Genomic DNA, 22,601 nt, shown 5'->3' on the forward strand with positions numbered 1-22,601 from the left:
TTTTCTTGTATTATCTCTCCTCATGCTGTTTTCTGCCTGCTACAAAGGTCACAAGTTCTCTTGCCTGTGAAGAGCTGGGTTAGAAGCACCAGTTCTTCCACAACATTTCTTAAAATTTCTGTGAGGAACGTTTCTGGGGAATGCAGGGGAAGGCCTGCATTCCATAGAAAAGGAAGGAGCCTCAAAAATAAAAGAAAAAAAAAGGGGGAGGGTGTAAAAGAAGGGAGATCCCACGAGTCAGGGAGGTCAGTGGAGCACCACAGCACCCACAGGATGTGAGTGTATCAGTGGTCCCAGGGAAATGTGGTGGTGGCTGGTCCCAGGGAGTGCCATGAGCTCATACCATGGTGGTGACTGGAAGACAGGCTCTGTTTGATGTGGACCAACAATACAAACAATAAATATTTTTGGACTGCTTTTTTGCCTAATTCTAGAGTCCCCGAGGAAGATATTTGGCATCCTCCCCTCTCCTTGCTTGTGCTGGAGGGACTCAGTATCCTGCAGAGACAGCAAGGGAAATGACAGGATTATTCCCCATGGTGATTATCCTGTGATCTCTCAGGGCTGTATAAATAGGAGCTGATTACAGTAGAAAAGGAGTAAATTGTGTAATTAGAGAAGGGAAGAGGGGAGAACTTAACCTCTGCCTGAAGGTGCTGGTTTGGAGAGGAGAGTGGGAAAGAGAAGCTGAGCAGTGCCTGTTTTGGGACCCACAGCCCTGACCTGGTCCCTGGCTGCTCCTGTTGCTTTGTGAACCCCTCTGATCTTCCCTTCTGGAGAAATAACAAAAATATTTCTTTCTGCTGGACCTCTTGGCCAGTTTCTCTGTGAAGGAAGTCCCTCTTGCATGTCCACCCTGCCCCAGGCCTGCAGTGTGGTTGCCTTATGAGGGGACTGGTTGCACTCAGACATTGGCATCACCCCAAATTTCCCTCTGGGACTTGTCATGAATGGCTAGAAGAGAAAAGCCATTGCAGGATAGAGCCCACAGCAGTTGGGTGTAAGAAGACTAAGATCTTTCCTGCTGCTCTACATGGAGCAGGAATTTTGCCTCCCCTTCGCTTTATTATTGACCCAGCATGGCCTGGGCCATAAAGTGTGTCTGTTCCCATTGCAGGGAAAAAAGCACACAGCAGAACTGCTCTCAGAGCCATGCAGAGGGAGGCTATTATTGTGAATATTATTCATGCCAGGAAAAATAGCCAATTACCTTCCTATAGAACCACTCTCTGCCCAGTGAGCCAGTAATTGCAATATCTGACATTCATCATGGAGCTCTGAAAGAGCTTTGGGAATAAAATACTGGTAAATGGATGGACTTGAAAAAGACAGGGGAAAAAAGTAAAGTTAAGGCCCTTAACCCTATCACCCCTAGATATTCAGGGGGTGATCCATGCCCACTTACACCTCAAGTCCTACAGATGCAAGAATTTGGCTTTGTCTTATATCCACTTTATTTTATGTTTTAAAGGTAAATAACAGTATTAGTGTAGATGTTTAATAAACTGAATAGTGAAATAGGCTGTTAATGGAGGTGGGGACACTGCCAAAGGTGCTTTCTTGATGTGGGGCAGCTGTGGCACTGATAATTTCTTGCATTTATTTCCCAGGTTTACCAGTGAAACAACCAACAAAGGGGAAATCCATCTTCCCCTTTCTTGTTTTACTCCTTGGAGGAGGGAGAAAAGACAAAGTCCAAAGAGCTGCAGGGTGTTGAATATGTTTGCTCTGCTGGACTGCACTAAAAGCCACGTTTCACTCCCTGTCTGTCCCCAAGGTGATCCATGGACAATGTCTGGTGATTTGTCAGGTTCCCCAAGATCTATTAATGCTGTCACAGCTTCTGAAGCCTCCAGGAACCCGCAGGCTCTGGAGGATGTGCTCCAAGACCTGCAAGCAGCACCTCTTCCCCACAAGCTGCGTGGGAATCTCATCCTGAGAAGGATGCCTTTCCTATCCGGCAATGGAAGTGTTAACTGCACGTGTCAGAGGACTTGGCTCCTTGTTTGGGGTTTTCCCTGTGTAGCCAGAAGGATAATTTAGCTGTGGTTTTGCACCCTGTAAAAGTCTGTCCTTTAAATTGCTTGCTGAGCACCAGCCCTCATTTATCATGTCAGCTGTGATCCCTGCAGCAGCCAACGCCTCGCTCCTTCCTGGGGACAGCCGCCCTTCTCTTGGAAGGAAAACAAATCCACGCTGAAATTGTTGCTGCCCTGAGTTTGCTTTTTTGCCCTGAACCCTCAAAAATCGCCTTTAGGGTGCTCTTTGTTCCATGGGTGCAGAAAACGATGCTGGCCCATAATCAGAGGTTTTGGGTCAGCCATCATGTCATACACAGTATAGGTAATGTCAAACCTGTCGGAACAGGGAAACTCACAAAACGTGAAAACACCAATCACTTGTTTTTAAAATTTTAAAAGTTTAATAGTAATAAAATGGTTATAAAAATAGTAATACAATTGGAGTAATAATAATTTGGGCAATTTGAATTAGGACAATATGAGACAATAGAAACAAAGAGTTACAGACCTCTGGGTACCTTTTTCTGGGCAGCATAAGCTGAAAAAGGACACCCATTAACAAAGAATTAACCCTTAAAAACAATAGCCTGTTGCATATTCATACATCTCATACAGGATGCATAAATTCCATTCAAACACAGGATTCTGTCTGGTCATCATCTTAATCCTAACAGCATCATCCTGCCCAAGTGAGATGGGAAGAAGTTCATTTCTCCTGATAATGGAGCAATAAATTCTCTTTCTCTGAAAGATTTAGGTGTCCTGTGGCTGCTATCTCAGTGTGAGTCCTTCCTTTAGAAAAAAAGTATCCTACATAGCATAGTTTCTATTTTAACATTTTGTTATAACCAAAAACTGTATTTAATACACTATTTAAGAGAATGAATACATTACTTTCTAACACAACACACATAATATTCATTTTAACATTTGTGAAAAGACAATCATAAAATACGCATTTTTTCACACAAAATAACCTAAGATTGTGCCAAATTGAGGCAAAATTGTAAAGGCACAGCTTCCCCTTCTGCACTGCTCTTTCCTGGTGCCCACCATGACAGCCAGGGCTGTAATTCCTGCTGCCAGCATTCACTGCAGCCATGGCCCTGCTCTGGCCTTCACACCTTTGTGTGGGGATGGCTCCCTTCCCCTCACTGCCAGCACCAGAGATGCTGAAGATCCAAAGAAATGGCTCAGTTGCTTATTCCTTGTACTGATGGCTCAGTTTATTCTTTGTACTGAATCCTGCTACAGTCTCACACCCTGACTCTTCTGGGGCGCAGCTTCTGTGGGCTACTCCTGCTTGAAGGGAACAGGACATTTCTTTGGACAGAATTTTTTTTCCCTCCTTTTTCTCTCCCAGTCCCCCTTTTAACACCTCATGATAAATCTCAAATCCTTTTATTCTTATATATATATATGTATATTTAAAGGTAGTGGAGTGCATTTCTTTGCCACACGCTCCCTCCGCGGAGCCCCGAGCGGGTCGATGATGCGGCTCTGGTGCCGCTCGGCGCTCGCTTGGCCATGCCTGTGGGCGCGGGGGGGCGGAGCCAGCCCGGCGGTTTTCCCGCCAGCGGCGCGCGCGGGCTGTTACCGCGTCCGCGCGCTCCCGTGAGGCGATGGTGGGTACGGGGAGGGGGAGGGGGGGGGGGGGGGGGGAATGGGGACCGGACCGGGGGTCTGTGTCCGTGTCTGTGTCAGTGTCTGTGTCAGTGCCAGGAACCTCCTGGCCCCTCACTGTGTGTGCTGTGCCTCTATTCCAGAGGAGGAGCCTGGCCCCCAGCCAGCTGGCCAAGAGGAAGGCGGGCGATGAAGATGAGGAAGAGGAGGAGGAGGACTGGCGGCCCCCGACGGTGAGCGAGGGGTGCCGGGATGCGGCCCCGCGTGTCCCCGGCCCCGTGTGAGCCCGCCGCAGCCGGGGGCAGGGGGATGCGGGCGGCGCTGCCCGAGTCACTCCCGGTGCCTGAGCATCCCCATCCTCTGCTCATCGCGTCTGTGCGGCCGTGAAACTTTGTGTCTCGGCGTGTGGCTGGTGGAAGAACTTCATTGTGTACAGATGGTGCTTCGTGGTTGTGGAAAAACTTATCCCTGTGAGAGCTTCGAGGGCTGTGTGAAAGGAAGGGTAATGTTAAGAAAATTAATCTACAAACCCAGAGGTTTATGTCCAAAAAGGAGACAGAGGAGTCTTTTCTGACTTTATTCGAATAAAGGGAGAGGCCATGGGGCATTCCTCTGGGATCTCTCAAACTTTTGGAGGACACAGCCTCTTTTTTATCTTAATTTCCCGGCCGCATTTCCCTTCTCTCCCTATTGGCTGAGGTACTTGAGAGGTACAGACTCTCCAATGCGCTTGATACCAAAGATTCCCCTCTGATGATAATCCTCCCCTTTCATTTTTAATTCTTACGGAATTTAGGGGTTTTTCTTCCCCATTGTTTCTTTCATCTCTCAGTGTCTAATTTCGTTTATCAGCAAACCTAAAGCTTATTTGTAAAAGCAAATATCTTTTTCTATTCATCAATCAGTGGAATCCTTCCCATTGTTCCTTTATCTCCTAGTGCTAGTTTTGTCTACCAGCAGACCCACAGCTTGTTTGTAAAGACAAATCTGCCATTCCTCTCAGTAACTAGGCTGTTCAAGACAGAATGTTACATATTTTTGTAACAGGACAGGGGGAGGATCAGTTTCACTGATTATCTGTAAGAGACAGTAAAGACCTCGTTTAGGCATTTATAATGATACGAGTACCAGCCCTAATCCTAATTTACAGTAATGTTCTAGATTATACAAGTTAAAGAGTTTTATGCAATGTTTTCTATGTCAGATCCATTTTTTGTGCGCCAGCAGGTGGTCGAAACCATGCCTCACGCTGAAGAGGACTGTGTTAAATCAGGAAACAGATCAATAACTTATTTATTTTCATGCTTTTCTAAGTGTCTGAAATGTAGGATTCAGTGCAAGGCCTTCCACCTGCATAACACCAGGTGCCATGGAGCCTCTGGGGACTCTGATGTAGTTTGTTCCATGCTACTGACCCTTCCTTTTCTTAATTTTGTTTTTGCTTTTGAGTGGCGGGACAGCGCAAATGTTAGTGTGCACAAGCCTGCCCTTTTACAGGTTAGAAAGTGGTAGTTATTTTCTTAACTAGGAGAATGCTTTAAGCTTTATGTAAATCAAACTCCAAGGTTCAGTGACCTTGCTCTGTGAGTTTGGCAGCGGAGGTGAGTGATGGCTGCGTGTGCTCAGAGCTGCTCCAGTGCCTGGGCAATGGTCTGTGTGCTTTGGTGCTTGCTGAGCGTGGCTGCAGAGCATCTCTGCTCCCCCTGAGCTGTTTGGGTCTGTTCTGTGTTCCAGGGCCCGAAGAGGCAGAAGGCAGCTGCTGAGGCAGAGAGTGGGGAGTGTTACCGCTCGCCTTTCCGCAAACCCTTGGCCCCGCTGACCAACAGACCCCACTGCCTGGACAGCAGCCAGCACGTGAGTGGGGTTCTGCTGCTGCTGCACACACTGCTCACCCAGCAAGGAATTCCCAGTGCCTCCATGGCTCCTTTTAAACTGGGGCATTATGCAGACACAAAGTCTTTTGGAGAGGCTTTTTGCCAGCTCCAGCCCTTTATTGTTGAAGGAGCTGTGCTGAGCGAGCTTGCTGTAGTGGAAATCCTGAATGAGGGAGTTCTGTAAAGCCCAGGTGAAGGACAGTACCCAGAGCTGTGAGTTGCTTTGGGTTAAATGCTGTCTGGCTGCCCAGTTCTCTCTGGGCTTCCACTGCTGGCCTAGCTGGGTGCTTGCTGATCCAGCATGGATGTCCCTGCACTGGTAACTCAGCTCCTTTGCAGGAAATGAGTTGCCTGACTAAATTACCAAGCAGGGAGCAGTAAGTTTTAAAGAAGTGAAAAAAGCCAGTGTGTTTAGGAAGATGGGAGCTATGAAAAATCAATTTCATGTATTAGAAAACCTAAAGGAAAATAGTTTTGAAAAGTAGAAGTGGTGGAGGAAATTGTGCTGAATTGTGACTTTCTTCCTTTTGGATAGTCTTGAAAGTAGTTGGAGTTGAAGCTTGAGTAGATTAAATAGAGGGACACTGAGTACTTGGCAAAACTGAGTTCTCAAAAAATGTCCTGGACTTGCATTCTTGAGCAATCTCTGATTTCAGACTTTTGAAATGTGTTTTCTTTCTGAATTCCTAGGAGGCTTTTATCCGCAGTATTTTGTCCAAACCCTTCAAAGTCCCCATTCCAAATTATAAAGGTAAGATGAGGAGGTTTAAGGATTGTCTGTGTTGGCTGACTTGGGTAAAACAGATGATGCTTAGGCCTGTCAAATATATCTGTGGGGATTATTGTTATTTTTTGCACTGATGCATATGTTCCAGATATCCTGACTTAATTTTGAAAGAAAAATACTGCCATATTAGCAAAGTCTTCATATTTCTTACTAGTGTTTAGTTTGGATAATCCTACATTTCAGAATTGGATTTTATAGTCTTAGTGCTATGTATTTGATGTAGTGCCAGGAGATTTTACACTGTATCACAAATACAAAAGCAAAATGAATTCCAAGCCATGAAGGTTTGTCATTTAAATAATGATGCTAACAGACAGAAGGCTGTGGTGAAAAAGATTGTATGTGCCAGTTTTCTTTCTACTTGGCTTGGAGTGTTGAGCCTCAAGGTGATCTTCAAAACGAGATTGTTTTGAAGTTCAAAGCCTCGGCTGGTTTGAATCAGTGAAACATAAGATCTCAGAAACAAATGGGCCTGTTCATGTCCCCTGCTTCCCCTTCACCCTCCAGCTGAAAAACTCAAATGCAGAGCAACCAATTTCACTCAAACTTTAGTAATAAAAGTGTCTGTAAGCAGCCACTGAATATGGAATGACAAGCCCCAGAAGAGTTTGGCAAAACTCACTGCTGGAGAAGCGGATTTGTCAGGAGGCTCACAGAACTGTAACTGGGAAAGCTGCTTTCTGTGGCTGTTACCTTGCTCTCTTAATTAAGGAAAGGGGCTGTTTCTTCTGCTCTTTTTCTCTTGTTCTGTGTGCATTGCTGCCTCAGCTTGTCGTACACTCCTGTTTTGCAAGGAGCTTTAGTAAACAGTGGACAGATAGACTGATTGAATCTTTTTAGAGCAAAATCAATCCTGGAAGCACAGTTGCCTGAGTTTTGATGGGAAAAGGAATTCTTATGTATGTTCTTGTGTTCATCTCTATTTCAAAACTGTGACATCAAATACAGTACTAGGAAAAGGGACTCATGCTTGGTTTCTGCTTTTCACAGAAATTGGCTCCAAGGCCAAACATCTACTATTGCTCAGCAGAGAGAAAATAATGCCCCAGAGCAGGTAGTGACAATATGATATTGGCTGTGGTGCTGCAGAACTCCATCCCTGTTAAAGATCAGTTCCTGACCTTGCATCAAAGATACAACTCTAGCTAAGTCTGGGTTAGGTGACCCCAAAAGAGAATTTCACCCAGCATATTCTATATGTAGGAGTGTATTTGTTGGGCTGTTGAGATGTACATTCTGGAACCCTCCTTGGCTTTCAGAAAAACTAGAACCACCACCTTGGGTAAGCAGTGCCATTGCTCCCTCTTTGTCTCTGTTCCTTGGTTCTGTTTTTTCCTGCTGCAGAGCTTCCCACTGTGCTGCCAAACAACGGCCCTGCTTAGGTTTGCTGTGTGCACCAGCTGTGCGTGCACCTCTGCTCCAGCACCCAATTAATTCACTGTTCCTGGGTGTGATCAGACTCTGCTGCCAGGCCCTGCTTGCTTCCAGGAAGATGTTGTTGTTTGAGCTGTGCCTTTGTTCCATTTCAGGGCCCCTGGGCTTGCGCTCGCTGGGAGTCAAACGGGCAGGAGTGAGGGGTCCTCTCCATGACCCATTTGAGGAGGGAGCTCTGGTTCTGTACGAGCCCCCCGTGCTGAGTGCCCATGACCAGCTGAAAATAGACAAGTGAGTCATCACCTGGCATGAATGCTGCAGCTCTGACCTCTTTCTGGCCGTAGGTTTATGTGCTTTTCTCCCAAATGTGTTTGAGATGGGGTCTGATCATCAAGGGGATTTCTATTCCAAGTATTCTGCCTGAATTGGTTCAGGTATGGTTACAGTCAAAGAAGGAATGTACCCATGCTGGACTAGTTTGTGTTGTTTGTGTTCTTTCACTGACTGTTACATCTCTCATGCATCAAAAATTTAAACCTGTTGCAGGGAATGAGCGTACATGCATGGAGAAGTTGCTTAGAAAATCTCATGCCTTAGTCATTAGTCAGGAAACATCAGCATCTAAGGACAAGCAAAGGGAGATGACTGTCAAATATTAGGCTGCCTACTGTTTTTTTTTCTGAAGTAGTTTCTTTTGTGCTATTGTTATAACTTAAGAAGGCTGTCAAGTGGATCTTCATGGACAGAGGGAGGAGTTTCTTTCTCCAGAAATTTAGTTACGATATTGTTATAGAAACAAGAAAAACAATACTGACTTTTTAACTGTGTCTCTGAACCACATTCTGCCCTTGTTTTAACCACAGCCCACATACATGGCTTTGCTGATGTTTCAGACTGTGGGCAGGTCTCTAACTTCATTCTCAGAGCTGAATTAATCCATTTTTCACTTTCTTGTTTGAAGTTGCTTTCCCTGTGCCACAGGAGAGTCCTCAATTATAACAATGAGATTTACCAAAACCTAAACATGTGCCAAATTCCTCAATCACGCTCTCTTCTTCCTTGACTGCCTCCTGCAGGGACAAGGCACCTGTCCATGTCGTGGTGGATCCTGTCCTCAGCCGTGTTTTACGACCCCATCAGAGAGAAGTAAGTTTTCCATTGGGACCTGAGGGTGTGGCTGGAGGATTTGTTCCATTTCACAAAGCCACATTTCCTCTGCTGGAGTTGTTATAGGTCTGCCCAGACCTCACAGACTGACATCTAACAGATTCCAGTCTTTTGCAAATTCCAAGTGAGGCATTTGTGTTAAGCATCCTCTGAGAGGCCTGAATGATGACAATACTTCCTGTCCATTTTCAAGCCAAGAGTCAGGGCTGAAAGTCCTGCTTTTACTTACATTAAAGTCTGGAGATGTAGCTCTGCTGGGTAGAATTCAGTGTGAACGGTGATGGGGTATAGTGGCAATAAGCTATACTGCAGTCCAGTTTTGAGTCAGGCAGGGCAAACTGTCCACCACTGTTTTACTGCTCAGCAGAATTGATTGGATCTGCTGTCCCTGAGCCAGGAAACACTGAGGCTCCAATTTCTGGTACCATGGTTCCTAACAAAGTGTAGAGTAGGCTCCTGCTTCAGTGTGCTTTGTTTGGAGGCTGCCCTTGGTAGGTGTGAGCTGTGCCTGACCTATGCAGACATGAAATTTGATGCAGGCTGCCAAAACCATTTTATGTTGTAAATATGTGCAACATCATAAGATGGCAGCAGTGGCTACAGCTCTCCAAATATCTGATGTATCTTCTGGACAGCTGGAAGTTCATCCCAGGTGCAATATATTATCATTTAAGCCTGGAGGGAGCACAGATGGAAGCTGTGATTGCTGATCTTGCAGGCTGAGCAGGTAAAGCTAGATGTGTCCCTGCATGGGAGATCTTCAGATGGCAATGAAAGCATGGTAGGCTGCTCATGGCTTGTAGTTTTATCTCGGATCTGGCAATGAACCTGTGATCTGGTGTAATTCTCATCTCTGGGTGCATAGCTGGAGGCACTCTGGTTTTGGGTAAGCTGCTGCCTGCTGGTGCTTTTGTCAAGTAGTCAAAATTATGTTGGTGTCCTAGGCACACTGGTTTTGGCAAGTAAATGTTGATGATAAAGCAATTTCTGCTTTAGCCTGACTAATAAGTCTCTGCCTGCTAGGATTCCTATGCTGCTGTATTCAGCTGATGCTCCTACATAGCTGTACAGCTTTGCTTCAACTTTGTTGTGACTTTTGCCCAGGTGCTGGTTCTGCAGCAAAATGTAGTCTTATAGTCAGTAATGAAGTTCAAAATTGTTCAACTGGCTTAAATTCCATTAGCCTGTTACTAAAAGTCTAAGAAAGAAAGAAAAGGACTTGAAAGTGCAGGTAAAGGTGCTCTATCTTCAAGTCCTAAGTAGTGGAGAGGATGAATCATTGCAGGTGTGTTTAGCTTGTACATTCCCAGCACAATGCCCTGGTTTTCTTTGACTCTCTTATCATCATATGGTACAAGAACATTTTGAAGTTTGTCTCTTCCCCCCCATCCCCCCTTTATCTCTCTCAGTGATGTGTCAGGGCCTAATGCAGGGCTGAGCTCTTCTCCCACCATGTGACATGGGTTAAAACCTCAGCCCTGTGTCTTCTCTAAAGCTAAATCTGCTTTGGTCCTTGAGCCCCCAGGTGAGTCACTGCTTTTAGGCAGAAATTAGAAGGGCTGATAATGGTGTTCTGGGAATTATTTGGGCAGCAGAGACAACCCTACTCACTCTGATTCTTTGAAATTACCTGATTTGGTGGTGTTAAGATGATAAACCTCTTTGAAATGATTGATGCATGTTAGTTCATGGCCAGGCCCTGTCTAATGCAGCCAAGGGTAGAAATTTCTGGGAATTCATGTTCAGAAGTTGGTTAGAATTGTACAAGAAAAATGTAGCAAGATTTTGTGCATGTTTTGAGGTATTTGTTGGCACCAGTAGTGCTGTTTACTCCAGATGTGGCAGCATTTTAGCTGTGCCTCGGATGGTTTCCCTCTGTCTCATTAGAACACTGCCTGTCCCCAGGGATGCGCGTGCTACACGGATCTGCTGTTTGCTGTGCTGTCAGCCCTGTGCATTGTGGTAATGAAGTTGTCACTCTGCTGATGTCCCCATCCTGCTCTGAGAGAACAATTTTTTGGCAGGGGGTGAAATTCCTCTGGGACTGTGTGACGAGCCGGCGGATCCCTGGGAGCCATGGCTGCATCATGGCAGACGAAATGGGGCTGGGCAAAACTCTGCAGTGCATCACACTCATGTGGACGCTGCTCCGGCAAAGCCCGGACTGCAGGCCCGAAATCGAGAAAGCCGTGGTGGTGTCTCCCTCCAGCCTGGTGAGAAACTGGTACAATGAAGTAGAGAAATGGCTGGGGGGAAGGATCCAGCCACTGGCCATTGATGGAGGCTCCAAAGAAGAGATTGACCGTAAACTAGGTACAGAAATGTTTGCAGTCTGGGTATTTGGCGGTTGGGGTCAAAGTCTTGCATTGGAACAAGGCTGCAGCTGCTCATGGAACATCTCTGAGCAGTCACTGGATCTCTGCAGACTGATGGCTGTCTCCCCACTAACGTGTTTAGATCTTGCATGTTTGGTAATAAAATCACAGAATCACAGAAATTCTAGGTTGGAAGAGACCTTTAAGATCATCGAGTCCAGCCCATGTTCTAACACTTCAACTAGATCATGGCACCAAGTGCCACATCCATTCTTTTTTTAAACTCTTCGAGGGATGGTGACTCTACCACCTCCCTGGGTAGATGATTCCAGTATTTGACCACTCTTTCTGTAAAATACTTCCTCCTTAATTCCAGCCTGTATCTCCTTTGGCGCAGCTGGAGACTGTGTCCTCTTGTTCTGTCAGTTGTTGCCCGGAGAAAGAGACCGACCCCCAGCTCACCACAGCCACCCTTCAGGAAGCTGAAGAGAGTGATAAGGTCACCCCTGAGTCTCCTTTTCTCCAGGCTGAACAACCCCAGCTCCCTCAGTCGTTCTTCATATGTTCAATAGTTCATCTTTTGCCATGCAAATCTAGTCAGGTGTTGGGGTAGTCCAGGAAAGGAGGCAGAAGGGACGTGGAAATGTTAATAGTTGTGGGGAAAGGAGAATGAGTATATATGGGTGGAAGGGTTTTCCTAAATTTTAAGGCAAATGTTTTGACCATTTGACCTGTTTTCTATTAGTTTTCCTCATCCTTTTTTTTTTCTCTTTTCCTTTTCTCCCTTCCCATCTGCAGCTGGCTTTATGAACCAGCATGGCCGGCGAGTGCCCTCACCCATCCTGATAATCTCCTACGAGACCTTCAGACTGCACGCTGAGGTGCTGCAGAAGGGCACTGTGGGGCTGGTCATCTGTGATGAGGTATGGGGGCACCTCTAAGGGGAATCCATTCCTGCTGTTTTCTCAACATCTGCGTGAAACTGGATCTGCTTTCTTAAAGCAGAGTGGACAGTGGGATACAACACTTAGCTATGGACAGCACCCATTCTGGTGTTTCAGAGGCTCTCAGTAAGATCAATCATACTGTGTGAGCCTGAGTGGGAGAGATGTCTTCATGAAAAAAATCCAGCTGGTGGTAACTGCATCCACTTGTAGATCCATGGTGGGTCCCTACTAGGGCCCTCTCCATGTGAAATATGTACCAGAAGGGAGGTCCATGCCTGTCTGTTGGTAGTGCCCTGGCTTGCTGGTTTTCATGCATTGGTGTGTGTCCAGCTCTGCTTTCACATGACCAAAACTGAGTTGTTTTTTCATTTGTCATTCCCTATTTGTGGTTATAGGTAGTGAAAGCCAGAGTTGCTTTGAAGGACAAAATAAAACAAGTGTCCTCTGCCTCCGTGAAACGATCAGGCTGGGACCTGCAGGGGTTGAGCTATCCTCTGCTGCTGGGTAGAAGGAATTTATTAAATAGGGGTGCCACCCAGTGGTTTGACTTTGTATTTGCCAAAGCAGTGCCAAGTGGGTCTTAAAAAGAGTGTGTCCTCAGGAGTGTGGCTCCCATAAACCTTTTATCTGTGAGCCCATGACTGCCTACACCTCTCAGTGCCTCTGGAATGAGGCTAGCACCTAGGGAATCTGGAAACCCATGTCCTTGGCCTTGTGGCTTCTATACATTTCCAAAAAATAACTCACCTCTGCTGCAGTCTGGCACTCATAAAAAGCATCTCATCACATGTGCTTGGTCCTACCCAGCACTCAGATGCTAATAAAGTTGCTTTTCCCAGGCATGAGAAATGGGGCCTGTGTTCAGATTACCACTGTAAGAGGTGAAGAACCTCTTTTTATTAGTGTGCAAAGGTCTGGCAGTCCTCTGTATAGTCCTCTGGATAGGTGATCTGGGTAGTTAGTGGTCTTGACCTTGAATTAAACAATTTTACTGGTCCAGAGTTCAGTGCTGACAACATTCCCATCTTTGAACAGGGAGCAGTTCTTAGAGTTATAAGTTATATTGTGTGATGGTTGCTGTTTTCATGGTAGGCTTTCTTGCCTGGGTGGAGCTCAGATAGTCCTGGTTTGGGAAGCTTCTAATGTCTTGTTTCCTCACACAATGGCTAAAGGTTTTTCACTAGATCCTGGTCCTTGAGACAAGTTTGTTGCAACACTTACTCCCCTACCAGGAATGGGCAGAGTGGTGAGATGCCTGTTATCAGTGCTGATATGGCTCTCCAAGCTGCTTCCTTACAGGGCCACTGGATTTATCAGCCTTATTCCTTTTCTGGTTTTATTTTTTTTTTACAGGGCCACAGACTGAAGAACTCTGAAAACCAAACCTACCAGGCTCTCAACAGCTTAAACACACCTCGACGAGTCCTTATCTCAGGCACCCCTATTCAGAATGACCTGCTGGAGTATTTCAGCCTGGTGCACTTTGTCAATTCAGGCATCCTGGGTAAGAGATGGGAGGCAGGGGAAGGTGCTGGCCAGGCGTCCCTTGATGCCAGCAAAAGCAACAACTGAGATGTTGGTGAAAAATGATGTCAGGGGTTTGTAACTAGATGATCTCTTAAGGTCTTTTCTACTTCAAACAACTCTGTGATTCTGTGAGGCTTCTCTGGATACAAACTCTTCCAGTTTGTATCCAGAAAGCCTAGGTCAGGGTGCCCTGTTCTAGGGACTATGTGTCATCTGGGCTCTGTTTAAACAATATTCTAATGCAAACCACACCAGTCAAACAGGTATTTTGGAAGGGGTATCAATTAAGGTAAAATGAATATGTGAAACTGAGTGCTAATGTCAATTATTTCTTTTTTCATCTCCCATGATCATCTCAGGTTGTTGGGCATCCAGTCCAAGAGGCTTCTCATTAATTCTAGTGCATGCCCAACTCTAGTTAAACACAATTCATCAGATTCTTAGTCTTGCAAGCAGAATTTGAGCTGTGTCTTTTTCTGTTGAGCTGTTTTGCCCCCAGGAGTTCTCAAGGAAGGGATGGAATGGGCTAGTAGATGTTCTACATCTGCTTTTTCTGTGTGCTTCAGTTTTGTGTAGTAATTACAGGGAGCTGATGGGATTTGCAGCTGCCCCCCTTGACCTGTACTTTGGGCAGGATTACTCTCCCTGTACTTGCAGTTCATTCTTTCTGAGATGAGGTTAATGGTGTAAGTACTGCAGCAAAGCTGCATGCACTCAGGAGGCATTTTTCTCACTTTCAGCCTGTGGCCAGTAATAAGCAACTGATTACAGATAATTTTGGAGTAGGCACAGATAATGCCTGTGCTGTTGTTTGCAAGGACAGAATCTGGGAATAAAAGTATAACTGGAATGTGAGCAAAAGCAGTGTGTGTGTGACTGTTTAAGTAAAATTCTGTGACCTTTGGCTTTGCACTGTTGTTGGAGTACAAAATGATTATCTGTTAAATTGATTTGTCTGCCTTGTGTGAGTCTTGCTTGACTAGGAAAAAACAAACAATCTTATGGATGGGATGAGGGTTTGTTTTATCTGCTGGGCCCAGTGTTTGGGGTGGCTGTGGGATGCTGATCAAAGATTCTTTGGTAGTAGTTGTCACCTTTTCACTTCTGTTTTATACAGGAACTGCACAGGAATTTAAAAGACATTTTGAAATGCCCATCTTGAAAGGAAGAGATGCAGATGCAAGTGAAGCTGAGCGACACAAGGGAGAAGAGAGGCTTAAAGAGCTAATCAGTATTGTGAACAGGTGAACTTCATCCCTCTCCTCTTTGCAGAGCATTTGCCTATAAGCCCTGCTATATTTCCAAATTACAGATGTAGCTATGATGAATTCTCTTGCTTGTTACATCTATTCAGAAGTGATTGTGCAAGTATTTATTGCCAAAGAAATCCACATAGGATGGGGCTTTAGTCTGATAAATGGAACTGATGTGGCACAATCAGCTGCCATCACCTCCAGGCAGTACTCTCAGGTACTGGATTATTATGACTCCTATGTTTCTGTTTTCTCCTGGGATCTGAATAATCAGGCATTATTCTTTTATTTATGTCATCTATAAATGTGGGCTGGATTAGACTTGAGATCCATCCGACCCAGATGTTGAGGAGCAGAAGGAGTATAAGGAATGTCACTCCATTCTGCTGTTGATTGCCCAAGTCACAGAATAACCCAGCTCACACTTACACAGTTTTGTTGGCTCTGTAGGGCTGATAGGACAGACTACAAGTGTCAGAGATGGGACTTCTGATCCCCAAGATGCACCTCTGTGATGTGAAGTGCTGTCTTTATCTTTGGTTGATTTGTGGTACCTGTTCAAACTTGTTTGCTCTTCATGAGTACAATCAGTTTATCCATGTCTGCTGGCAATCGCTCAGCTCTCTTTAAGAACTTTCTAGAAAAGACTCTTGAATTCTCAGCATTGCTGGTTGAAGACACCAGGGTTTTTTTCTGATTGTTTGTTTTTTATGGCTTTTATTTGGTAGTTCTTGGTTGCTTGGTTTGTTTTGGTTTTTTAATCTGATCTTTTTGTATCCATCACAAATACAATCCTGCAGTTCACAGTAATGGTAAATTAAATTTCACACTAAGTAGAGTCACTCCATAGAGACAGTCCTGACCTTGAATCAAATCAGCTTGCAGAAGCCTAAGAAAATGGAAAGATTGGGAGGAGAAAAGCTTATTCCTTCTCAAGGTGCATTTATTTCTTTTTATAGTTGATGAAAAATGGATGTAAAATTGTGTTCAGGAATGCCTGTGGCTGGCTCTGTTGAGGTCTTTGTCCTTTCCTTTGTTGTGCAACAGTCATGATACACAAATAGGGAAGACAAAGCACAAAAGTAGTAACAGATGAGTCTGTTGAATTTGGTAGGAATTGCAAATGGGTCAGTGATGCAAAGACGTATGGAATCATAGAGGTAAGGCTGGAAGGGCCCTGGAGAGGCATCTAATCAGCCTTGCTGTCCTAAGGTAGAAGGTGTTAGAACTGAAAACCTAAACCATCTCTTAACCCCCACCCAGCACTGAATACCTTGCAGTTTTCCTAGGACACCTTTTCCAGGGCACTGCTGTCTTTGCAGTTAGAAAAGGCTCTTAATGTGTAACATAAATCTTCCTTACTGCAGTTTAAGCCTATTACTTTTCATCCTGCTGCTTATGGGTTCGGAGACCAGATTATTCTTTTATTTACCAGCCTTTGACTGATTTTGGGGTTGTCATATATCCCTGCTGTCTTTCTTCTATAGGTTTTGTAACAGACTTTTGATGCTTCCTGGCAGAACTGGGTTTCTGCACCTCTTACTGTGGTTGCTCAGCTAAGCACTTTTTCTAGTCCATTCCACCTTTCCTGAAGTGTGGCAAAACTGCTGCATGGGGCATTTCCAGAGGCCAAAGGACATAGGACATATCCTTTACTGGAATCTTGGGCCAGGCCATGAGCCCATCTTGGCTGAGGATGGCTACTGAGGACTAAATGGGGAGTTGCATACCTGTACTTTGGTTTATACCCACAATTTGTGGTGGTTGATCCCTGTAGTTGTTTGCTGTCATGCTGCTGCTCTGTTGTAGCTCAAATTGCAAATGCTGTTGGTAGTCTGAGGGAGAGCAGGGTTTCTCTTGTGACTGAGCTCTCTCTGTGTAGCTGGCATCCTGTCTGTTGACCACATGAGGAATCATCGTGATAAAACAGAATTTTATCAGTAAAAGTGATCCAAGAGCCATCCAAGAATCTGATCTTAATTTCTCTCCCTGCAGGTGTTTAATTCGGAGAACTTCAGACATCCTGTCTAAATACCTGCCAGTGAAGATTGAACAGGTGGTCTGCTGCAGGTACCAAAAAGCATCTGCTGTGTCTGGGAAATAGTGGAAGCAACAGGAAGGACTGAAAAATTGCAAAAAGCCCTTCAATTCTTGTGGTGACTGCTTCCCTCTAGGAGTGATGTTGCAGCCATTGGCAATATGTTGCTTTTCCTTCTGAAGCTACAACCCACTATTGGTGGTTCTGCCAGCCAGCTGGTGAGCTCTGGGCAGCTGTGTAGGGCTGAGCCCTGGGCTGTGCAGTCTCTGCAAGCTTCTCTTCCAGCTCTGGAAGATAGCAATACTCTACCAGCAGCCTTGGGGGCAGTTCTAAGCTGCCTGTGCTATAGCTAGAAAAACTGAGCTGAAAGGAGCACTCTGTATAGATGGAGCAGAGCTTCTGTTGGACTGCAGGCTGGGACTGCAGAGCTCTTGTTGTGTTTCAGACTGACACCTCTGCAGACTGAGCTGTACAAGAACTTCCTGAAGCAAGCCAAGCCAGTGGAGGAGCTGAAGGAGGGCAAAATCAGTGTTTCATCTCTCTCTTCCATCACGTCCTTGAAGAAGCTCTGTAATCGTGAGTTGTTCATATGGGTTTGGGTTTTGCACTGTTGGTGCAGCTTTTTTTGGGTCTCCCTTGTGCACTCTAAACAGTCTCTGAGCTCTGTTTTTTCTTCAGATCCTGCTCTTATCTATGATAAGTGTGTGGAAGAGGAAGAAGGATTTATTGGAGCCCTGGGCTTGTTCCCTTCTGGCTACAGCACCAAATCTGTGGAGCCCCAACTTTCAGGTATGGTGGAACTCAGCAGTACAGATGAGCTGCCTAACACAGGCAGCCACGAGACTGTGACTTACCAAGTGCCCCTCCAGGGTCTGCAATTTGGGAATCTGCTCTAGCTTTTTCTTTCTTTTCCTTTTTATCCAGGAAAGATGCTGGTTTTGGATTACATCCTTGCTGTTACCAAAAGCACCAGTAATGACAAGGTGGTTTTAGTGTCTAACTACACTCAGACACTGGATCTATTTGAAAAGCTCTGCCGGAACAGAAGGTTTGTCTTTGGGTTTCACTGCTTTAATCCTGCTAGACTGTACTGTACTTGTTGCCTGTGCTGTAAAAGAACTGGCTATTCCTACACTTTCTCTCAGCAGGAACTTGTGATCTGTCTTTCAGCTCCGGTGTTCCTGAATTGGAGCCAATGTAGCTTGTGCTTTGTTTGCTGGGGTCACTCAGCAGAAAATCTCTGGCCCTCTGCTAACATTTCTAAAGCCCATTCTGCTGTTACAAGGCTGATGATGACAATTTTCTCCTTTAATAGTAGTAAATGCTGTATGTTCCAGGTATCTGTACGTGAGGCTGGATGGCACCATGTCCATTAAAAAGAGAGCAAAGATCGTGGAACGGTTCAACAGCCCCTCGGTGAGTAGAACCTGCCAGATGTGAGCAGCTCTCCTGCCTGCTCTGAGTGCTGGCAGTAAAAGCATGGCTGCCTCCTCAGTCTAATCCAAGCCTGCCTTTTTGCAGAGCCCTGAGTTCATCTTCATGTTGAGCAGCAAAGCAGGTGGCTGTGGTTTGAACCTGATTGGGGCCAACAGGCTGGTGATGTTCGACCCCGACTGGAACCCGGCCAACGACGAGCAGGCCATGGCTCGGGTGTGGAGGGACGGCCAGAAGAAGATGTGCTACATCTACCGACTGCTCTCGGTGAGAAAACTCCTCTCCCCTCCTCAGCATGGAGCTCTGGGTGCCAGCCCAGGCTGCAGCTGCTGTGATTGGGGCCAGAAGGGAAAGAACCCTTCTGTGTTGGTGACCAGAATTGATTGGAACTTAATTGCTTCCTACCCTTAGATGTGTTGCCATGGAAAACCATGAAGGTTCTAGCTGGAGGGTCATTACTGCAGCCCTTGCTTTCTTGCAGTGGTTGGCTTCTGAGCAATAGAAACAACTGTGGCTTTGCAGATAAGATGTTCCTTTGAAGTCATTTAGGCATCTGACTTCTTTAATTTCATGGGGTGTCTGATGCAGTAGTTGCTGTTTTTCAGTCAGGCTGCAGTCTGTTTTAGTTGGGTGTACATGTGCTTTAGAAACAGCAAATAGGTTTCTAAATGCTGCTGGTAATTCCAATTCCTGGAATTTCCAGCAGCATTTGGGATGGAGCTGCCAGTGAGCAGATGGGATAGCTGCTCTGTAGAGGAAAACCATGAAGGAGACTGCACTTTTCAGGTTACTCTAACAACTTGGTCCAGCAGTGCCAGTAGTGATTGCTGCTTCAAAGTGTCTCCTCTGCCCTTGTTCACTTCTCGTTAGTTCAGACTGTTGGGATTTTTGTTTTGGTTGGAGGTGAGAGGGGGAAGTTGTTGGGTAGTTTTAATGTGTGTGGTTTTTTGTTTTGTTTGGGGATTTATTGTATAAGCTTAGGCTCCTTTGTCAATTACTATTTTTACTTTGAGAAAACAGACATTCTTTGCCCATCTTTCCTTAATGGAGTTCTTCTCTGGCCTTGCACTTGGAAGCAGGGAGCTCCTTTGCTTTTAGAAAAAGGAAATCAGTCTGCAAATCATGACTAATTACCCCCCTCCTTGGTGTTACAATTGTTTGCAAAACAGACATTTTGCTCTTAGATTTTTACCTTAGAAATACAGCATGCTGGGCTTTCTGCACATCTGTTCTGGAAGCAGACATCTCCCTCCAGGCAGGATGTGATTGATCTGTGTGTGGGTGAACCAGAAAATAGTGCTGATGCTCGTGTCACCCAGGGCTAGACCTTGTTTCTGCTTCTTGGGGAGACTGTAGTTGGGATTTTTTGGCAGGGAGCAGCTGTAGCTGCTCAGCTCCTTTCCCTTCCTTCCTGTCAGCACATTTTGGTGCAGTGTGTGAGCTTTAGCCATGAATGGCAGTTCTCCCTCTTCCTCATCTGTATCTCCACTGGATCCACTCCTGCAGCCACAGGGAAAGAGAAGCAGAGTTGAGTTAGATCTGCAACAAAACACATGCGGTTAGAGTGCAGCTTCTGAAACTTGCCTGTCACCTGTACTGGTGAGGCACTGAGTGGTCCTGACAGCTTTGTGCCATTTGATCTGTGACTTATCCCATGCAGAGCTCCTTTAACACCAGTGTTCCAACTGTGCTTCATCTCTGCCTTGCCTGCAGACAGGGACCATAGAGGAGAAGATATTCCAGCGCCAGACCCACAAGAAGGCCCTGAGCAGCTGCGTGGTGGATGAAGAGCAGGATGTAGAAAGGCATTTCTCCCTTGGGGAGCTGAAGGAGCTCTTCACACTGAATGAGACCACCACCAGTGACACCCATGACAAGTGAGTATTCTGAATGACTCATGGCTGGGATAGCAGAAGTTTGGTTGTGTAATTGAGGGATCTCCCAGGCAGCAGGAGGATGTCTAGAGAGTGAGCCCCAAGTGTTTCTGCTTCTGAAGCTGTTAACCGCCTAGACATGAGCACTTCTTGCTGTCCTGCCTTTTTACTATCTAGAAAAGCTGTGCTGGCTGGACAAGTGAGCAAACTACCTTGTAGCTACTTGTTTTGGAGACTGAAATACTGCAGCTAATGAAAAGAGCAAAACTGATCAGAGCTGTTCAAGGTGGAGCCTAACTTGGTCCTTCCTTAGTGCTCTCCTCCTGGTGAGCAAATGCTGAAGTGCTTCCATACTAGGGCTTCTCCATTGGCTAAGAATTCATGAAGCCAGTCCAAGTGCTGTTCTGGCAATGGAAATAATACTCTTCTCCATTGTCTGCCCTTCTCTCCCTGCCCAGAGACCTGTGGTATTACAGCCACCAGAAAGAGGACAGGGAGTGCAGGGAAAATGCTTCACTGTGAAAATTAAGACTCTTAATTCAGGCAAGAAGTGAAGAGGATTAGTTTTAAGCTGTATCAAGGCTTAGCTCAGTATAGGTATCCATTCTGCATGGCAACAGCCCTTGCTGGCCTGGCTGCTGGCTGCTCTTTGTCTCCTTAAGTGACAGCTCAGTGGGGCATCTCCAAAACAGCCTGAGCACAACCTGGTACCTGTGGTGGGAGCCAGGATGGAGTGTTTTGGAGCATGGTGTGCTCTTTGAATTTAGGAGTCCTGATGCAATACTACTAAGGTGTTAGCAGCAGTCACTTGAGATCTGCCTTAAGCAACATCCCACACCTTTCAAGAGAAACTCCTCCTGAACTTCCTCAGGGTCTTGCTGGACCATTTCCAAACGGTTAAACATGAAAATGGCAACAGAACCCCCCCAGGTTTTCAAAATGTGTGAATCATTCCTAACCTGTTATGCACACCAGAAGGTAGTTACCTGTTTAAATGAAATGCAGTAGTAATCCAGAACTGAAAATCCAGGGGAGTTAATCCGAATGTTCCTGGGCTGCGGTTTTGAGCAGCCCAAGGCAGAGCCAGCAGAGGAGCCTTGCCCTGACGTTGCTGTGCCCTTGGCAGGATCAAGTGTCGGCGCTGTGTGAACGGGCACCAGGTGCGGCCCCCTCCCGCCGGCTCCGACTGCACGTCGGACCTGTCGCAGTGGCAGCACTGCGCGGACAGGCGCGGCCTGCAGGACCCCGTGCTGAGGGCGGCCTGGGACGCTGCTGTCACCTTCACCTTCCATCACCACTCCCACGAGGAGCAGCGAGGGATTCCCTGACAGGTTACTGTCCCCTGTGGGGACAAGGGCAGGCTCTGTGGCAGCCTGCCCCACTTGGATCCCTTTCAAGGAAAGGGCGGTGGGCAGCTGTGCGTGCTGGACTCTCGTGTGGCTGTGGGATACAGAACAGCGTGGCTCTGGAGTGGCTGCAAGGCCCTTGGCACTGTTCAGTCTGCTGCAGCAAGGGGTCCGTGGCTTTTTCTTTGCTGTTGAATTGTGTGCCTGAAAAACAGCCCCTTGGGAACTGTTGGGAATAATGGGACCTTGCATGCTTGATCACATTTAGCACTGGTTCTCCTGTCTTTGGTATTTGTGCCTTCTACTCAGCCAGATTTTGTCTTCAGGGTTAAGTTGAGCCAGGAGTTTTTTAGCACGTGATGTGCAGTCAGGTTTTTTTCTTTGACAACTCTGGCTTACAGTTGCTGATCAAAACTTGCAGGATCTGTTTTTGCTGTGAAATGTGAACCTTGCTGATTACTTGGGAAGAGGAGGATTTTGTACAGGGGGAAAAAATTTTAGCTCATATGTCAAACATCTGGCCTGAAAAAGATCATGAAAGCAGTAGGAAATCAGGCTCTATTCCAGTAACTCCATTTCTAAAACCACTTGCTTTGTTATGGGCAGGATCCCCATATCTGGCAGTGTTTTAATGAGATCACATTACATGACAGTAATAAAATTCACTTTGGTACATTATGATTCTTAATTTTATTAGGAAAATGTTACAAAATAACAAACTATTCAAAACCTCTGTAAAATGACTGCAGACACTGGAAAAGGGCAGTGTGATTGCAAATAAACAGCAAGCTATTTGGTACATAAAGAATTTTTTGGTGTAAAGTACAAATTTTCAAGTGGAAAAAGGTCAAGCCTGGGGGCTTTGTTAGCTTGTTTTCTCCTCCCTTTAGTGGAGGGAGGAGTTTCTATTTCACAGACCACAGAATGAAGAAGTTGGAAGGGATGTCAGGTGATACTGTCCAATACTTCTCCTCAAAAACAAGAGCACCTAGACCTGGTTGTCAAGGACCACAGCCCGATG

At 45.9% G+C, this 22,601-nt stretch overlaps 1 protein-coding gene across 2 annotated transcripts; it reads left to right on the plus strand.

The window, feature by feature from the left end:
• The first annotated feature begins 3,587 nt into the window (after positions 1–3,587).
• Positions 3,588–22,551, plus strand: RAD54L (RAD54 like). Of its 2 annotated transcripts, XM_054285740.1 has the most exons (18): positions 3,588–3,646; positions 3,788–3,877; positions 5,379–5,498; positions 6,209–6,269; positions 7,835–7,970; positions 8,756–8,825; positions 10,871–11,159; positions 11,960–12,084; positions 13,462–13,612; positions 14,753–14,879; positions 16,884–16,958; positions 17,372–17,502; positions 17,605–17,715; positions 17,851–17,974; positions 18,264–18,342; positions 18,448–18,627; positions 20,074–20,237; positions 21,361–22,551. In XM_054285740.1, the coding sequence occupies exons 1-18, from the start codon at positions 3,644–3,646 to the stop codon at positions 21,560–21,562; spliced, it is 2,238 nt and encodes a 745-aa protein (XP_054141715.1). In that variant the 5' UTR covers positions 3,588–3,643; the 3' UTR covers positions 21,563–22,551. The 2 variants fall into 2 exon arrangements, with proteins under 2 accessions (XP_054141715.1, XP_054141716.1); XM_054285741.1 differs by lacking the exons at positions 3,588–3,646; positions 3,788–3,877; positions 5,379–5,498; ... (1 more) ...; positions 7,835–7,970; positions 8,756–8,825 and adding an exon at positions 10,318–10,371.
• Positions 22,552–22,601: the final 50 nt, after the last annotated feature.

Source organism: Melozone crissalis, unplaced genomic scaffold (genome assembly GCF_028551555.1).
Source record: "Melozone crissalis strain CALT ecotype California unplaced genomic scaffold, PUWL_Pcris_2 ptg000045l_1, whole genome shotgun sequence".
Lineage (NCBI taxonomy): Eukaryota > Metazoa > Chordata > Aves > Passeriformes > Passerellidae > Melozone > Melozone crissalis.